General features: G+C 42.6%; 1 protein-coding gene across 2 annotated transcripts in view; it reads left to right on the forward strand.

The window, feature by feature from the left end:
• Positions 1 to 19,205, forward strand: part of LOC110494893 (myosin heavy chain, fast skeletal muscle) — a 64,434-nt gene that overhangs the window by 4,832 nt on the left and 40,397 nt on the right. The window contains exons 12-41 of one of the 2 annotated variants that reach the window (XM_090195006.1): positions 315 to 453; positions 688 to 806; positions 959 to 1,108; positions 1,203 to 1,373; positions 2,716 to 3,019; positions 3,356 to 3,420; positions 3,507 to 3,594; positions 3,711 to 3,828; positions 3,978 to 4,101; positions 4,513 to 4,649; positions 5,124 to 5,379; positions 5,564 to 5,806; positions 6,132 to 6,308; positions 6,405 to 6,550; positions 6,730 to 6,820; positions 7,226 to 7,615; positions 7,737 to 7,863; positions 8,051 to 8,169; positions 8,826 to 9,022; positions 9,158 to 9,341; positions 9,478 to 9,643; positions 9,802 to 9,926; positions 10,041 to 10,349; positions 10,461 to 10,664; positions 10,822 to 10,947; positions 11,086 to 11,256; positions 12,749 to 12,853; positions 12,950 to 13,045; positions 13,456 to 13,587; positions 14,003 to 14,135. The exons of the other annotated variant lie outside the window; for it this stretch is intronic. Coding sequence (XP_090051132.1) covers positions 315 to 453; positions 688 to 806; positions 959 to 1,108; positions 1,203 to 1,373; positions 2,716 to 3,019; positions 3,356 to 3,420; positions 3,507 to 3,594; positions 3,711 to 3,828; positions 3,978 to 4,101; positions 4,513 to 4,649; positions 5,124 to 5,379; positions 5,564 to 5,806; positions 6,132 to 6,308; positions 6,405 to 6,550; positions 6,730 to 6,820; positions 7,226 to 7,615; positions 7,737 to 7,863; positions 8,051 to 8,169; positions 8,826 to 9,022; positions 9,158 to 9,341; positions 9,478 to 9,643; positions 9,802 to 9,926; positions 10,041 to 10,349; positions 10,461 to 10,664; positions 10,822 to 10,947; positions 11,086 to 11,256; positions 12,749 to 12,853; positions 12,950 to 13,045; positions 13,456 to 13,587; positions 14,003 to 14,023 — 4,800 coding nt within the window. The 3' untranslated portion in view covers positions 14,024 to 14,135. Of the gene's footprint in view, positions 1 to 314; positions 454 to 687; positions 807 to 958; positions 1,109 to 1,202; positions 1,374 to 2,715; positions 3,020 to 3,355; positions 3,421 to 3,506; positions 3,595 to 3,710; positions 3,829 to 3,977; positions 4,102 to 4,512; positions 4,650 to 5,123; positions 5,380 to 5,563; positions 5,807 to 6,131; positions 6,309 to 6,404; positions 6,551 to 6,729; positions 6,821 to 7,225; positions 7,616 to 7,736; positions 7,864 to 8,050; positions 8,170 to 8,825; positions 9,023 to 9,157; positions 9,342 to 9,477; positions 9,644 to 9,801; positions 9,927 to 10,040; positions 10,350 to 10,460; positions 10,665 to 10,821; positions 10,948 to 11,085; positions 11,257 to 12,748; positions 12,854 to 12,949; positions 13,046 to 13,455; positions 13,588 to 14,002; positions 14,136 to 19,205 lie in introns of those variants that run through there. 2 annotated transcript variants of the gene reach the window in all.

A 19,205-nucleotide genomic window follows, 5' to 3' on the forward strand; every position in this document is an offset into this window, starting at 1 on the left:
ATGTACTGTGAAATTCCAACTTGGTGGCAGCTGGGAATGTTCATGTATGTTTAAGTTTGATTCTAAATGCCTTGTGTTAGTTAGGCATGTGCCTCAAGGAACTCTTCATGCCTTCCACTATAGAGCACCACTAAGTGCCCTGTGGAACTCTGCTGCCATCTACTAATGTGTTTGCCAAGCGTAATCATGTGTAACAGAGAAGCCAGTCAAATCTATCTATCCAATTTATTCTGCAGTGAGCAGCACAGAACTGTAGTGTAACTGAGCAAACTACCGTTCAGTTCATCTCTGTTGTACTTCCTCTTTAATGTCAGGATGCCATTACAGTCCTGGGCTTCAGTAACGATGAGAAGATTGGCATCTACAAGCTGACAGGAGCTGTATTGCACCATGGAAACTTGAAATTCAAGCAGAAGCAGCGTGAGGAGCAGGCCGAGCCAGACGGCACAGAGGGTGAGTCCCACTCATATATATACAATATGTAGAGCATTAGTCCCATTCCCAGTCCCCAACATAGAAATAGAACACCTAAGACAGACAGTGCCACATGAAAGTCAGGCAGGAGATCATTTTTGGAGAACAAATTCTAACCCCACAAAGACGTTAACCAAACTATTTTGTCAGTGTGAAATTCCGAAACAATTGATCTTGTGTCCCTGAGTCTGTTGTTGTTGGTTCTCTCTCCAGTGGCTGATAAAATCGCCTACCTGCTGGGCCTGAACTCAGCTGAGATGTTGAAAGCTCTGTGCTACCCCAGAGTGAAGGTCGGCAACGAGTATGTGACCAAGGGACAGACTGTGCCTCAGGTACGGCGGCCAAACAAAGCATCTACCATTTTCTGAGCACTGAAATTATTTGGGGGATGAGTGCATTGCTTTTGTTTTTCCCAAGCTTGTATCACCTTATCACTGGACATGGTCAATATCTCATGTATTAATTTGAGGTATTATCATTGCAGGTTAATAACTCAGTCAGTGCTCTGGCTAAGTCCATCTATGAGAGGATGTTCTTGTGGATGGTCATCCGTATCAATGAGATGTTGGACACCAAGAATCCAAGGCAGTTCTATATCGGTGTGCTTGACATTGCCGGGTTTGAGATCTTTGATGTGAGTATGAGACCAGAACAAGACAATTAGTTGTGATTGAGATGGATTACAGCCTTGTATGATGAAATGATCCCTTTTAAAATTCCATCAACAGTACAACAGCATGGAGCAGCTGTGCATCAACTTCACCAATGAGAAACTGCAACAGTTTTTCAACCACACCATGTTTGTCCTGGAGCAAGAGGAGTACAAGAAAGAGGGAATCGTCTGGGCCTTCATTGACTTCGGCATGGACTTGGCTGCCTGCATTGAGCTTATTGAGAAGGTAAGCTGTCTGTGAGGATTTTAATGGACCATTATAATGGACCATAACAGCAAAGCTCATATGGAGCGTTGTGTGAAATATTATCACAGTGGTACAACGTATACAGTATTAAAATCACTGGGGAAGCCAATCGAGTCCAAAAAATCCATATAAAAACCAATGTGTTAATTGCGTTGTTTGCTCTGTAACCTGTTAGTTTATATGCCGTGCCACTGTGACATATAGGTCTAAGGCCAAGACAATAAGAAGACACAGTGGCAGAATAAATTCAACCACATCTTTGTTTCATCACAAAACCGGAGAGCAACATCTGTCCCATGGAGTCCACAAAGCATAATGAATGTAACAAACAGTTACATGACCTACAACATTCTACAACAGTCAAGTACATTTTTCTGCCATTTTCGGACCACTAAACATCTATTGATTTAGAAACACGGGGAGATACCGCAAATTGCAAAGAAAACAGGAGTTGCCTCCCTCCAATATTCCAGCGCCATTTCAACATCATCAAATCACCTATGCTTAGTCTAATACAGTGAAAACTAAAAGATTCCAAAAACTATTTTAGTCCAATCAACGTAAACTAAATATCATATGGCTGTCCATGGTACTAATGTATGTGTTTGTGTGATTAAGTAGAAAATACGTGGTGAAAATACATCAATACAATTATGAGTACAAGTCCCTATCTCCATCCATGGCTAATTTAGGAAAGGGCCCATTTTAGCTAGCTAGCTATCCTCCAGAGGAAAACAACACAATGAGATGCAACAATTGAAGTTTTTCTTTCTGTCAATGACGTTGGGCTTGATTTGGTGTGAAGCCAAATCCAAACTGGCTTCACTTGACAAGGTTTTTGGTGCACCAGGACCATTCACAGATTAGCTCACTCAGTTTAGCTCAACTCTGATTCGCTGTAATTGTACACAAAAAAAATAATCAAGGGAGGCCAAATAATCGCTGGCTTCTCTTGCATTCAATGATACAATATCATACTCTTTTTGACCAGACAGCATCAGATAGAAGGGCTACACATACAGAGAAAGAGGGGCACAGTTTTGCTCACTCGGATGCTTTACCTGGAGAGATACATTCAGCCTCTGGCTAAACGAGAAAAAATATACTTTATTTTATATGTACATTTTTGGGGGAAGCCTGGCTTCCCTTAGCACCCTTTAATATACGCCACTGACAAGTTATCTGACTGTTGAGATCTCAATATGTTTCCTATTATGTGTCCCTAAATTATTATAATCCTATAATAGCATGTTTACTAATTGAATAAATGTGATCCTAAATGGAAATATCACTAATTTGATATACATCTCTTTTCGTAAAGCCATTGGGCATCTTCTCCATCCTTGAAGAGGAGTGCATGTTCCCCAAGTCTTCAGACACTACCTTCAAGGACAAGCTGTACGCCCAGCATCTTGGCAAAACAAATGCATTTGAGAAGCCCAAGCCTGCCAAAGGCAAGGCAGAGGCCCACTTCTCCCTGGTGCACTACGCCGGAACTGTGGACTACAACATCACTGGATGGCTGGAGAAGAACAAGGACCCCCTGAACGACTCAGTTTGTCAGCTGTACCAGAAGTCCTCTGTCAAAATTTTGGCTGCCCTGTATCCCCCTCCCCCTCCTGAGGGTAAGACTAGCATCACGTCACAATATTTAACTAAATACTAGTTATAACTCAGACCCAAATGTTCTTTAAAGTCTTTCAATGTATGACAATTTCTCTGGGTTTATCACTGGGTTGATTTACTAATACACTTGGTTAATTTAATCATACAATAGATGTTATTTTAAACAATCTCATTGACAGCATTTGCCTCTAGCTAAGTGTGAAGTTTAATTAGTGTGCTTGCTGAAGACAAGACCACTCTAGATTTCTTACATATTCTTATTATTTTTCAATTATTCCACCCGCTCTAGGAAATGTACTTTTCTAGTTATCTTTTACTTTCCCCCATTTTAACAGATAAAGCCAAGAAAGGAGGCAAGAAGAAGGGTGGTTCCATGCAGACTGTGTCCTCCCAGTTCAGGGTGAGCTTTTGCAATGTGCTTATTCAGTCCTTCAAAAGGTGCATTGATTATCATAAATGAGAACATCGTTTGTAACCCCCTTACAGGAGAACTTACATAAGCTGATGACCAACTTGAGGAGCACTCATCCTCACTTTGTGCGCTGCCTGATCCCCAACGAGTCAAAGACTCCAGGTACAAGAAATATTGACTTAAATATGTCATCTTATCAGTACAGTATCAGTAACCTTAACGATTCCAATCTATAACCTGTTTATTAGTATTAAAAGATACTTGTTTTGATTTACCAGGTCTGATGGAGAACTTCCTGGTTATCCACCAACTCAGGTGTAATGGTGTACTGGAGGGTATCAGGATCTGCAGAAAGGGATTCCCCAGCAGAATCATCTATGCTGACTTCAAGCAAAGGTACACACACACAAGCACACACACACGCACACACACCACATAAAATATCTGCTCCAAGGGTTTTCCCAGCATCAGAATAGTCTTACCTTTTACGAAATATAACCAACCTATTACAACTTGACATACTTTAAAACTGTCTTCTCATTCAGGTACAAAGTACTGAATGCCAGCGTCATCCCTGAGGGCCAGTTCATGGACAACAAGAAGGCTTCTGAGAAGCTGCTTGGGTCCATTGATGTGAATCACGAGGATTACAAATTTGGACACACCAAGGTCCGTCAAAAACCCCCAGTAAAAGCTGACAACAAAACACAACTTCAATAATAATTTAAACCCGTACCGTATAAAATCTCTCCAGTTGATCTATCCATCCTTATGTTCTTTCTTCTTCATTTAACTAATGGAAAAGGTGGAAAAACATTGTTCTGTTAATTCATCACAAGTATAGAAGAGAAACTAAACTCATTATAATTTGCATTGTGATAGAGTGGTATAGTTGCAGGTATATGTATCTGTACATTATTAATCTACAACTGTACAATAACTAACAACTTAGAAACAACCTGTCACATGGTTTGTTTGCAACTATTGCAAAGTTAATGGTGTTTAAACCAATCTAGTGGTTTGACCCTTTCTATCTGTCACCATCTGTGGTTCCATTGACCATGTTAACCTGTGTCTCAGGTGTTCTTCAAAGCCGGTCTGCTGGGTGTCCTGGAGGAGATGAGAGATGAGAAGCTGGCCACTCTGGTCGGCATGGTCCAGGCTCTCAGCCGTGGATTCCTCATGAGGAGAGAGTTTAGCAAGATGATGGAGAGGAGGTGAGGAATAGTAGACATCTTGGCAAAGCTTTCTGTCAACTACCTGTATCTAATGCATTATGATTACATACTGTATATGCTGTGAGTTGTTCAGAATGAGAAAGTACATCTTATAATGGTCTACTAAAGATTTTGGGTTCATTAATTTAGTCCAGAAATGGATGTAGCAACTAAAGGACTCTAGCTTTATAGTTGGAGTTTGGGATTTGGCTGTTCAATTGTCATTTACATTTGTGGAATTTACCCATTCATTCTTGAAGAATATAAAATGCCTCATGAGCTTAGAACGCACGAACTGTCAGTACTTGCATCTAGAGAGCTGTCTATGAATTTAAGAGGGGTTACATTTCCCAAGCCCCATTCCTCAGCTGTAAACAAACATTGGTGGGGGGGCCATTTTGTTGTTCTTAGAGTCACAGAGTGTAGCTTTAAGCATGTCACTCACCATGACACTCTATTCTTTCTGTCGACCAGAGAATCAGTTTACGCCATCCAGTACAACATCCGCTCATTCATGAATGTCAAAACCTGGCCATGGATGAAGTTGTACTTCAAGATCAAGCCCCTGCTGCAGAGCGCTGAGACTGAGAAGGAGCTGGCCAACATGAAGGAGAACTATGATAAGATGACGACAGACCTGGCCAAGGCTCTGGCCACAAAGAAGCAAATGGAGGAGAAGTTGGTGGCCCTGACACAGGAGAAGAACGACCTGGCACTCCAAGTCGCATCTGTGGGTGAAAAAACAACATTCATTACTGTCAAATTTACATTCACATGAATACACATACATATGAACACACCTTTTTATTGCCAATATTATATACTTTACATATCTCGTGAATTTCGATTGATTTACTCTGACCTTCAATACACAAAGTGAGGCCTCTGATTTTTCCCCCTTGTTCTGAAACCAGGAAGGAGAGAGTCTGAACGATGCTGAGGAAAGGTGTGAGGGGCTCATCAAGAGCAAGATCCAGCTGGAGGCCAAACTCAAAGAGACGACCGAGAGGCTGGAGGATGAGGAGGAGATCAATGCTGAATTGACTGCCAAGAAGAGGAAGCTGGAAGATGAATGCTCTGAGCTGAAGAAGGACATTGATGACCTGGAGCTCACCCTGGCCAAAGTGGAGAAGGAGAAGCACGCCACTGAAAACAAGGTCTTGTGTCTTACTATAGACAGTCTAACCAACAATAATCCAAACACTAATCAATTCAAAACATAGCTTAACAGAAATGTAATTCACGTTGTACAATAGTAGAATTTCAGCACTCCCAACATTCATTGCATGTTCTGCTCCCCCTCATTTATGACTTCCATTCAGTACACTGGCATGGTGAACACTGACATCTAGTGTTGAATCTATAGTACAGTAATTGTTAATGCTGTGCAAATCTAAATTAAATGAATGCAATATTTAACAAACTAAATCTCCCCTTTATGGTGAAGTGACCAAAGACTAATTTTGATGTTGCCGTTTTCAGGTTAAAAACCTGACAGAGGAGATGGCGTCTATGGATGAGAGTGTTGCCAAGCTGACCAAGGAGAAGAAAGCCCTCCAAGAGGCCCACCAGCAGACACTGGATGACCTGCAGGCAGAGGAGGACAAAGTCAACACTCTGACCAAGGCCAAGACCAAGCTGGAACAGCAAGTGGACGACGTGAGTGGAGTTTGACATTTTGGCCATGATAGTATGTAAGATGATATTATCTTCAGTTGTTTAGATTTTAACAATATATGTGTTTTTATCTTCTAGCTTGAGGGTTCTCTGGAGCAAGAGAAGAAGCTCCGTATGGACCTTGAGAGATCCAAGAGAAAGCTGGAGGGAGATCTGAAACTGGCCCAGGAGTCCATAATGGACCTGGAGAATGACAAGCAGCAAGCTGATGAGAAAATCAAGAAGTAAACACAAACAAATGACTACACTATTACCTGCTATAATGGTTGTTCTTGACTATTTCTTGTAATTATGAATTAGCATTTACATGTGATTCTTAAAAGCAAAGTGAATGGTATAATACTCTCCCTTTACACTATCGAACCAAAACCAACTCTGCAATCAACGTGTTTGTGTTTCTTAGGAAGGAGTTTGAGACCACCCAGCTCCTCAGCAAGGTTGAGGATGAGCAGTCTCTGGGAGCTCAGCTGCAGAAGAAGATCAAGGAACTCCAGGTACAGTACAGGATATAAGCTTCAGTACAGAAGAGCACAGACTTGAATCATTTCCTTTAAAATAAATTACACTTTTTCTGGCAGCAGACAGTTTTCCAGGTGGCTTCTGATGGCTCAGTAGGTTGGAAGATGGTGTTTCTTATTGGTGCTTCTTACCATGCCCACTCAGCCCTCAATGACAATATACATGTTAAAATGGCTTATATCCATCTAGAGTCCTCTGTCTAACTTCTTACCTTTGAGGGTTTGGCTCCTGCATGGGACACTGTCTACTGAATATATTAGTGTGACTGGGTTTTTATTAAACACATTTATGCAAAATATAAATACTATTATTATTTTGTGAGGTTCAATTGTTTCAACTGTATTGTAGTGTTCATCCCCCTGCTCCTGCCCCTGTTCTAGGCCCGTATTGAGGAGCTGGAAGAGGAAATTGAGGCTGAGCGTGCTGCCAGGGCTAAGGTTGAGAAGCAGAGGGCCGATCTCTCCAGGGAACTTGAGGAGATCAGCGAGAGGCTGGAAGAGGCCGGAGGTGCCACTGCTGCTCAGATTGAGATGAACAAGAAGCGTGAGGCTGAGTTCCAGAAGCTGCGTCGTGATCTTGAAGAGTCCACCCTGCAGCATGAGGCCACAGCCGCCGCTCTGCGCAAGAAGCAGGCCGACAGTGTGGCTGAGCTCGGGGAGCAGATCGACAACCTGCAGCGCGTCAAGCAGAAGCTGGAGAAGGAGAAGAGCGAGTACAAGATGGAGATTGATGACCTCTCTAGCAACATGGAGGCCGTCGCCAAGACTAAGGTGAGTAGTGATGTTTTGATCAAGCAGTATTGAGGGGGGTCAACTACATTACCATTCAAGTGAACTGAAGTTGACAGGAGTCACAAATATAAAGAAATAATGGAACATGTTTCACTAACAGGGCAATCTGGAGAAGATGTGCCGTACTCTTGAGGACCAGCTGAGTGAGCTCAAGACTAAGAATGATGAGAATGTTCGCCAGGTCAACGACATCAGCGGACAGAGGGCCAGACTCCTGACAGAAAATGGTACCTTCAACAATGATCAACAAGCCAATGCTTTCCTTCAGTAGAACACAACATGTATTAGGGGCTATATCCAGATAGTTTCTACTGTACTATTCACCACCTAACATTGCCCTATGATACCTCAGAATCAATTTTCAATCTTAGAAAACAGAGATCCTATTAACAAGATGTTCCTCTGTCCCTGCAGGTGAGTTTGGCCGCCAGCTGGAGGAGAAGGAAGCCCTGGTGTCTCAGCTGACCAGAGGAAAACAGGCCTTCACCCAGCAGGTGGAGGAGCTGAAGAGGGCGATTGAGGAGGAGGTCAAGGTAAGGGACCCAAAATGGAGAGTTTAGAGCCATATCTTTACATAGACGGTGACTACACCACCCTCAGACTCTTCTACTGTCTCTCCACCCTCAGATACTCCTACTGTCTCTCCACCCTCAGATACTCCTACTGTCTCTCCACCCTCAGAGACTTCTACTGTCTCTCCACCCTCAGAGACTTCTACTGTCTCTCCACCCTCAGATACTCCTACTGTCTTTCCACCCTAAGAGACTAGTGTAACCAGGAGGACTATCTGTACATATTGGTGGCACAGATGCTGTTTCATCCTTTCCTACACTTAAATTACCCTTGCCTTACGATTGCGTCTGAAGCTGGGCTTGTAGCAAGGCTATCCTCACCATAAGGTGATCGTTCTCCTGTATATTATGAGTACAGCGACTGCAATTAGAAGGTACAATGTTAATGTTAATGCTGGTGGAGGTCGTGTAGAACCATGTCCAGATAAAGTGTCAGGGGTGAAAAAGTTGAATGAGGGAAAAAAAATGTAAATACAAAACGGCAATTAAAAAGTAAAACCGTAATTTTGGCAGGTAGCAAAGTAACGTTAGCAACAAACTGCACAGCTTCACGTAAACAAGTCCACATAATTTGGTTGACTATCTCACTCATCTCTCTTTGTCTTTCTCTCTCAAAGGCTAAAAACGCATTGGCCCACGGTGTTCAGTCTGCCCGCCATGACTGTGACCTCCTGAGGGAGCAGTTTGAGGAGGAGCAGGAGGCCAAGGCAGAGCTGCAACGCGGCATGTCCAAGGCCAACAGTGAGGTGGCTCAGTGGAGGACTAAGTATGAAACTGATGCCATCCAGCGCACAGAGGAGCTGGAGGAGGCCAAGTGAGTCGCACGCAACAGAAAAACTTAAATATGGTGTGGATGGTGAGGTTGGTAGGGGGCTCTGAGAAAAAGTTACATCAATATGTATTGAAGCATATGTATCACTCCATAAAACCAACCTCTGTTGTCCAACAGGAAGAAGCTGGCCCAGCGTCTGCAGGACGCGGAGGAGACCATTGAGGCGACCAACTCCAAGTGCGCCTCCCTGGAGAAGACCAAGCAGAGGCTGCAGGGAGAGGTGGAGGACCTCATGATTGATGTTGAGAGAGCCAACGCATTGGCCGCCAACCTCGACAAGAAGCAGAGGAACTTTGACAAGGTGAAAATGAATAAACCTCACCATAGACTGATATTTACTGTCTGCTATATGATTCATTGTAGTATAATTGTAGCATATTTATAATTCAAAACTCTTCATTAATGACTTCTGATGAAAATCCCATGGATTCCCCTAGGTTCTGGCAGAGTGGAAGCAAAAGTATGAGGAGGGCCAGGCTGAGCTGGAAGGAGCTCAGAAGGAGGCTCGCTCTATGAGCACTGAACTCTTCAAGATGAAGAACTCCTATGAGGAGGCTCTGGATCATCTGGAGACTCTGAAGAGAGAAAACAAGAACCTGCAACGTGAGCATTTGACGGCAAATCTATCATGTTTCATTTGCAATATTAATTGCTGTTAATAAATTCCCTGTTATTATGATTCAATGTCAACTTCAGTGCATTGGCAATATCCACTGAAAATCTCCCAAGTGTAAACTGCTCCTGTGTGCGTGTGTGTGCAGAGGAGATCTCTGACCTGACTGAGCAGATCGGAGAGACTGGCAAGAGCATCCATGAGCTGGAGAAGGCCAAGAAGACCGTGGAGACAGAGAAGTCTGAGATCCAGACCGCTCTGGAGGAGGCTGAGGTACAAACTACAGTCCAATGATCCCTGTATTGGTGTTTATTGTAGTCATATATATTTAATTCCTACATCCAAATATATTGAACACAATTGGTCTGACTGCCTCTGTTTGTCCAGGGAACACTGGAGCACGAGGAATCCAAGATTCTGCGTGTGCAGCTGGAGCTGAACCAGATCAAGGGTGAGGTGGACAGGAAGATCGCTGAGAAGGACGAGGAGATGGAGCAGATCAAGAGGAACAGCCAGAGGGTGGTTGACTCCATGCAGAGCACCCTGGACTCTGAGGTCAGGAGCAGGAATGATGCCCTGAGGGTGAAGAAGAAGATGGAGGGAGACCTGAACGAGATGGAGATCCAGCTGAGCCACTCCAACAGGCAGGCCGCTGAGGCCCAGAAACAGCTGAGGAATGTCCAGGGACAGCTCAAGGTAAAGGGACTGGGACATCAGGCTCAAAAACCTGAAAATGGCTAGGGATTTGTTTGTGAAACACCCCTACTTCCACAAGTCCTAATGAACGTATGTCATTGTGAACCCCAGGATGCCCAATTGCACCTTGATGACGCAGTCCGTGTCGCAGAAGACATGAAGGAGCAGGCAGCCATGGTGGAGCGCAGAAACGGTCTGATGGTGGCTGAAATCGAGGAGCTGAGAGTTGCTCTGGAGCAGACAGAGAGAGGCCGCAAAGTGGCTGAGACTGAGCTGGTAGATGCCAGCGAGCGTGTTGGACTGCTGCACTCCCAGGTATGGGTCAAAAGCCATTTCTAATGAAACTCAACCAAGCAAACAGTTTAAACACACCTGTAATTGGACCGTGCTTGCCTTAGATTTTCATAATTTCAGTCTTGAGACTTGCAAGTTCTCTTGAGAGTAAAACAAATCGTCTTGTTTCCTCCTTCAGAACACCAGCCTTCTGAACACCAAGAAGAAGCTGGAGACTGACCTGGTGCAGGTGCAGGGAGAGGTGGACGACATTGTCCAGGAGGCCAGGAATGCAGAGGAGAAGGCCAAGAAGGCAATCACTGACGTGAGTCCTTGAATTACATCAACTTGATTTGTCCCCGAGTGCGAATGGTAGCTGGGCTGGATAAGAACCACAAAGATCTCAGAGGGACGTTATGATTGGTGCCAATTGGTGCATAAATTAAACAAACTACTATTCCAGGCGGCCATGATGGCTGAGGAGCTGAAGAAGGAGCAGGACACCAGTTCTCACCTGGAGAGGATGAAGAAGAACCTGGAGGTCACAGTCAAGGACCTGCAGCACCGCCTGGATGAGGCTGAGAATCTGGCCATGAAGGGAGGCAAGAAGCAGCTCCAGAAACTGGAGTCCAGGGTGAGTTACCAGCAGGGTGGATTAGGGTGGATTGAAAGACCGATTGCTGGAAATGTATTTGATCATATGAAAATAAACAGGAGCATTGTTTAATGACGTTCTCACAATAACCCACCTAGATCAGGGGTTCCCAAACTTCTTTGCATCGGGGACCACCCCTTTTGTGATAGCGAATTCACCAGGGACCCCCTTCATAATATCAGAACACAACCCCTGCTTTAAAGTGCGATGAAAATAGCATCCACGCAGATTTCCTATGACTTCTGCAGTGCATGACTGGACTAACCAAGTCTCGGGCCCTGGGAAATAACCTTTTTAAGTCCCCCCTCTTTGCATCAGAGAGAAAATGTTGCCGTTTTGAAGGTCATTTACTGTCATTCTACACATTTTGCCTTGGGACAAAGAGAAAATATTGCAGTTTAAAACTTAAATTACAGTGAATTTAAGTTCATAACAAAACAAATTATAATAATTGTACACTTATTTAGTGGAGGACCTTTAAATAAATTAAAATGTATTAATCTAGTTGCTTCATTCAGGCTTAATTGTCTCAGCAGACTTCTTCTAATCTGCCATTTCAGTCATCATAATAATAATAATAATAATAATTCACAATAAATATCAACACAAAAAATTATATACATTCATCGGTTTAATGTCATAGTAATAATTTCTCTCTGTTGTTACCTCTCAGTCACTTGCCGTTGCTAGGGAAGCTAGCGTTGCTATGCGGGGCTACCAGCTAGCAGGCTAATGGCTGAATTAGCTTTTTGGCTAGCGGACGTTAATAAGTTCATAAAACCTAAAAACACAACATAACATCTCAACAAACATATGTATATACTCAAGAAACATTACCGTCTTGAATATAGTGATTTTACACTCGCTTACCTTCAAAATAAAGAAAAGAAATGTATTTATGTCGGTGCTTCTGACTTGCTGTTGACTCACTTGGCAAACTACTCCCAACTGCCAGAGCGCGAGCTCCATAATAGAAGCAATGTCACAACATTAAAACATGCGAGTGGCGGCCTCTAGTTGCCATACTGGTACTGCACCATACACCACAAAACGCATGACAAAATGGTTAAAAGTCATATTTCAAAAACAAGAGGAATTGAGTTGTGAGCCTCCCAGACCCGTTATTTAATCTAAGAGTTAAAATAACATAAATTGTGGATGAATAATATTATATTGTACAGTATTGCACCCTCTAAACATTTTCAAAAGATCCCGGGTTGTTTAATCTGTTCTTGCTATAAATATACGTAAACAATTTGAAATGTAAATTCCACTTTGTGAACCACTGACCTAGATAATGAAAAGTTGTTGTTATTATTACAGCCCCCTTCAATTAACATTTTAAAAGAGTACATGGGAACAGATTACAATTGTGCCCCCTTGACTGGGTAGAAGACTATACCTCTTATACAAATATTTGTTACGATTTCACGACCTCTAACCAATTCCTACGTTTATTTATTCCACAAAGGTGCGCGAGCTCGAGACTGAGGTGGAGGCCGAGCAGAGAAGAGGTGTAGACGCAGTCAAGGGAGTTCGCAAGTATGAGCGCAGAGTCAAGGAGCTCACTTACCAGGTAAGAGAAAGTACATAATTCACACACTTGACACTAACACAGACAGGTTTGTGTATAAAACTATTGTGACACGGATTCTTTGCTCTTCTCCCACAGACTGAGGAGGATAAGAAGAACGTTAACAGACTTCAGGACCTGGTAGATAAGCTGCAGATGAAAGTGAAGGCCTACAAGAGGCATTCTGAGGAATCGGTGAGTCTGAGAGCATACATTCGAAAATGTAGATTTTCTCTACAAACGTAATGTGCATATGGTTTAGTTGAAGTGTTGCTACAGCACGCCAGTCAACAATGACAATTGATAGTGCAAGTACATGCTGGAGAAATTATACACATTTGTGAGTGTCCCCTATGCCAATGTGTTACCAACTTAAAGGAGAGGGGGTTGAATATGAATTTGCTGGTCGAGTGGTAGTGCTGGAGGCAGTTGTTTGTTCCCGTTCTGCCACTTTCTCTGCAGTATCATATATCTATCTCCCTGTATACATTGCTACCCTAAATCTGCTAATATGTGTTTTGTTGAAAATAATATTTATATTTGCTACCTGAAGCTTCAAACTTTAAATGCTAATGTTCTGCTCTCCCTCTCTTTTCCTCACCCAGGAGGAAGCAGCAAACCAGCACATGTCTAAGTTCAGGAAGGTTCAGCATGAGCTGGAGGAGGCTGAGGAGCGTGCTGACATCGCTGAGACTCAGGTCAACAAGCTCAGAGCCAAGACCCGTGACTCTGGAAAGGTACAGAACTGCTGCTAAACCTGTACCTGACTCATGTTCAGATATGACCACGTCAACAACACCTATGATTCAGTCTTCTCTGAGGTCAATACAGACCTTTTACACTCACTCAAGAAGCACATTTCAGGGCAAAAATATTAAACATATATTTCAAGTTGGTAGTTCAAAATTGAAAATCCAAGCTGAGCACAGAGCATTAAATGCTCAATCCATATATTTATCATGTTCATTATTATTACTAATCCATTATATTCTATCCATATATTTATCATTTTCAATATTATTTCTGATCCATTATATTCTATCCATATATTTATCATGTTGATTGTTATTACTGATCCATTATATTCTATCCATATATTTATCATGTTCATTATTATTACTGATCCATTATATTATTTCTTTCTTCTTACAGGGTAAAGAAGTTGCTGAATAAACAAGACCAAAGTATTGAAGATCAAAGTCTTACCATTTTCCTGTGATGCATAAAATATGATTTTCATGGTGAAATGTTGAGCATTGATTAAAAACATGTGGATCTACATACACTTCCTTTGTGACTGTGGATTTATTACTCAGCAAACAGCTTTTTCATATCATAAAATATTGTACTTTAAATAATGGAGCAATCTGGGATTCCAACAGCAAACGTGGTCACCCCAAAAAAGCAGTCCGTTTTTATGGTAAACAGATGAGGGATGAGACTGGAGAAATGTAACCACTCTCAAATTCAGGATCCTTGGGACTTCCCTACCCTAAACACTAACCCTGACCTTGACCCCTACCATTACCCTGACCTTGACCCCAGCCCTAAACCCTGAGCCTGACCCCTACCTTTACCCTAAACCTCAACTTAAGCACTTTGTCTACTTCCCCAGAGTCAAATGACTAATGGATACCATTAATATGCCTATACATCCAGTATAAAGGAACTTAGAGTTTCGCAAGACAATGCTAACTTGCGTTAGCGCAATGACTGGAAGTCTATGGTATCTACAAGTATGCAATTTATTGAAATCTCCAAACACCTGTAGTATAACTATTCTCCAATAGAGGGCACTAAACACCAAGGTTAGAAGAAGCTATATGACGGGCCTTTTTTTGCTTGCCACTGCAAAGTTTCTGGAGGTGTCTGAAAGAGATCCTGGAGGGGAATCGGGGGAGCCTAAAGCATGGAGGAATGGGAGGAGCCTAAAGCATTGAGGAATGGGAGGAGCCTAAAGCATTGCCAAAACAAACAGTTAATAATGACCACAGTTAACCTCTCCACTCTGACCGTCTGTGAGTCAGCATGTAGTGAGGGCTTTCCCTGACAGCTGGTTGGTTAGCATATTTATAGACAACGTATGTGAGTGTTTTAGGAAGCTGGGGATCACGGCTGTACTCAGCAAGGGCTTCCCCTAGGCTGGCTGACAGTATTTATGGTCTACCGTGGTGTGTGTGTGTGCTCTTTAAGAAACAGACGGGATCACCGCTGTACATATGTGTACAGTAGAAGGAAATTGAATTATTTTCCCACACAGTTTTTTAAAACCTTAATTAGCATGAGCAGTGCAAACGGGTAATAATTATTAATAATAATAATATATTAAACTTCTATAGCGATTTTTCAACAGATATAAATCTTAAGGTGCTTCAAGAGCAAGAAACAACCAATACATCATCATGAGTAGCTTAGCTATAGCTAGCTAGGTCAACCAATATATCATCATGAGTAGCTTAGCTATAGCTAGCTAGGTCAACCAATACATAATCATGAATAGCTTAGCTATAGATAGCTAGGTCAACCAATACATAATCATGAATAGCTTAGCTATAGATAGCTAGGTCAACCAATGCATCATAGGTAGGTCAACCAATCATGAGTAGCTTAGCTATAGCTAGGTAGGTCAACCAATACATCATCATGGGTAGCTTTGCTATAGCTAGCTAGGTCAACTAATACATCAACATGAGTATCCTAGCTATAGCTAGCTAGGTCAACCAACAGAGGCCAAGTATTTTCGTGCATGCATGGAGAGGGACAGTTCCTGGCTTGATCAGAGGAAGGTGGTCAGAGAGATGGTTGATGAAGATGGGAGTCTAAGTGACGATCTTGTAGAGGGCTACTCTGGGAACCAGCCTGAGTCATGTAGCCACTGGAATTCTCCTCCTTTGCAATGTGTAGCACCCACTTGGGTGATTCCTCAGCAGCTCTGGGTGCCAGAAAGCTCTCCACATATACAGTTCAGAGTAGTAGCCAGTCGTCCTCACTGAGCCCTCTGCCACAGCAGCTCTGGGTGCCAGAAAGATCTCCACATATACAGTTCAGAGTAGTAACCAGTCTTCCTCACTGAGCCCTCTGCCTCAGTACTACATTCCTACTGGATCTCCTATTCCTCTCAAGCTTCAAGTGACTCCTCAAATGAAGGAACCAGCAGCCAGGTGAAACAAGAAGCTGGTACTGTGTCCAGATGCATCATTCAAACAAAAACATAAAACAGCTAGCTATTTAGCCAGCCATGCCACCGACCTGCCAAACAATCTGCAAATCTGTGGGTGAAAACCACCAGATATGTGCAATAAAAACGACATGTTACCAAAAACAAAATACCTACACATATAACTATTAACAACACTTCAACATCCTGAGTGGTGTAGCGGTCTAACGTGCTGCATCTCAGTCCAAGAGGTGTCCCTGTAGTCCCTGGCTCAAATCCAGGCTGCATCTGGCTGTGATTGGGAGTCCCATAGGACGGTGCACAATTGGGCCAGTGTTGTCTGGGCTGGGCCGTCATTGCAAATAAGAATGTGTTCTTTAACTAACGTGCCTAGTTAAATTAAGGTTACACGTGTAAATATTTACAGAGATTGTGCAATTCAATGAGGAAATATATATTTCATGACATGCATAACATTACTCCGTGTTTAAATTCACGAATCAGTGATGACGACACAATTCAGCACAGATGTGGGGAAACCAGTATCTTCGCTCACACCCTGCAGCCAGGTTTTCACACCAGTAGACTAGCCAGGTTTTCACACCAGTAGACTAGCCAGGTTTTCACACCAGTAGACTAGCCAGGTTTTCACACCAGTAGACTAGCCAGGTTTTCACACCAGTAGACTAGCCAGGTTTTCACACCAGTAGACTAGCTCGCTACGTGAGCAACGCCTTCTGCGGACATGTGATGATGGTTACAAGGCAGTGCAGATTTAAATTTGTTAAGATAATATTTTTAATACGTTATGGTGTATTAAAAGGAGCAGTGTGTGACGCAGTGGCGGCAGCAGGAATATTTCCCTGAGGGTGGCTTGGTCACTGAGTAGGGGTGCTTGGTCACTGAGTAGGGGTGCTTGGTCACTGAGTAGGGGTGCTTGGTCACTGAGTAGGGGTGCTTGGTCACTGAGTAGGGGTGCTTGGTCACTGAGTAGGGGTGCTTGGTCACTGAGTAGGGGTGCTTGCAACAACAAGCAATAACAAGTCCATACCACGTTTAGAAGAAAAAAATGTTAATGTATTCGGTAATGTTACACTTATCCACGTTTACCAGAGGGTTCAAATTGCAATGAGTTAGATGCTAGATATCTTTGTCAGCATTGGCCTATCAAACACATAGCTGAGGCTTCACAGTTTTATGAGAAAGCTATAAATAGAATCCACAGTGGCGGGAGAAGTTGGAATGAAGGCCCAACAGTCAGCCAACACAGACTAGATACATGGTGTCAGAAGGCAGTCATGGAGCAGTGAGCAGTTACCCACTCTGTCAGATTACATTAGTTGTAGGTTTTGTGAAATCTGTGGTTCTGAAACACAATGGCCACCCTCCATGCTGACTACATTGAAGACACATGCCAGATCTCAGAACGCCTGGATTGATGTTCATTAACATATCAGTTAACCACATCATATGGTTTAGCAATCTGACGTGGCACGCAACCATATGTTGATGCAATGCAACCAATAAGAGACTCTGGAATCATGATCCTATGTGACCTAAAGAGAAAGGTCCTGCCTCGGGCCATGGAGTGCGAGGGGAAGCTGATCAGACACATTGGTTCCACACTGATGTCACTTCAACGTGATTTTGAACATATTTAGTGTTCGACATGTAAAAATGAAGTGGATTATGAACAGGTTCTGAAAGAGGAAACATTAACTACTGGAGAAAGGAAGGTTAGCTAGAGAATCACAGTCTGTTTGCCACATTAGTGAAGCTATTAGAAAGCTATTGGGGTGGTTCCTCACCAAAATGGAACAACAAAATACAGATTTGGGATTTTTCAAATAATTTAATCCATAGAAGGGTCCGTTGGAGGAAGGATTGTTGACATATATTGGACATTTATATCTTAAGACATAACTAATTAATTAAAATTGGAACATTTGTGACTTTTAACAACCCTGTTCTAAACATTGATCATTGGTGGGGTCATCTAGTGGATTGGACTGTCACTTGTCCTGACTCTTCTGAAAGCCTTGGCGAGGATGAGTCCCCTGCTCCACCAGAGATGGTTGTGTTCCAACAGATGCAGCTGAAGGGAGGTTGTGGGATTCCCAGTATTTGACTAGTCTATTTAATGGCCATATCAAGTATAAAGTCTGTTTTGTATATGGTCATATCCTCTGGTGCACAGCTCAAATGGCAGTATATCTGCCAATAAACCAAAGCCAAATTACCTTAGATATATTGCTGTGGAAGCTGGATGTATTTCGGACACACCCGTTTTTGAACATGGCCATATTGGGATTGTAAATGATGTGTTGCTTTGGCACTCTTCTTGTAACTTTACCATTGACTGTATGGGATCAAATTGGAGTTTCAAGAACAGTTCAGCAGATGTGGTTTGATACCATCTCTATGACGCAGGGTCATGAATCAATCCCAAACTACTTTAGGCTGCATGTATTTCTGACACCCGGTTTAGAACAAGGCCATGTTTGGAAAAGGTCACTGGCAGGGGGTAATACTTTTGGAGTTGATCTGTAGATCTTACTGAAAAACACAACAGCTCTCCATTTGATCCAAGTGTTTCTCCTTGTAAATGTATTAGATTGATATTACATTTAGCCCTCCATTAACTTCACACCGTAAGCTGAAAAGTGAAGACACACATACCTATACTGAGATATCTGATACAGGCCATCACATTATTTTAACCTTATTAGTCGACCATGAGGTCCTCACATTGCTGACACCATAATAAATTTACAGCGAGATATGTGACCCTAGGAAATAAGATCTGAATTAACCGAGCCAAGATTGGTGGTTTTGTGGCTCCATGGCACAAGCATCTGACCTTTCATATCCAGATTTAGATTTTAACTGGCTGTGACATTTTAATGGATTGAATCATGAAAATAATTCTGACGTGAGCCAAGGCGCTGGGGTGTCTCAGGCCAAAGCACTGGGGTGTCTCAGGTCAAACTCCTGTCTGTGGTGATAAAACTACTTTGTGAGCACAGACTGAGTTGTTTAAAGCACCTTTAAAATGTATTGGATCAAGAGTTACTATCCAATCCTTCCAATACCCTGTTAAATATATGTAAACAATGTCTAATACGTTTTATAATGACAGTTTACTCAACTGCTTAATGACATCTGAAACAAACTCCATCATGGCCACATAGTGAGTAG

Source organism: Oncorhynchus mykiss, chromosome 13, assembly GCF_057628025.1.
Source record: "Oncorhynchus mykiss isolate SJ-2025 chromosome 13, ASM5762802v1, whole genome shotgun sequence".
NCBI classification, from domain to species: Eukaryota; Metazoa; Chordata; class Actinopteri; order Salmoniformes; family Salmonidae; genus Oncorhynchus; species Oncorhynchus mykiss.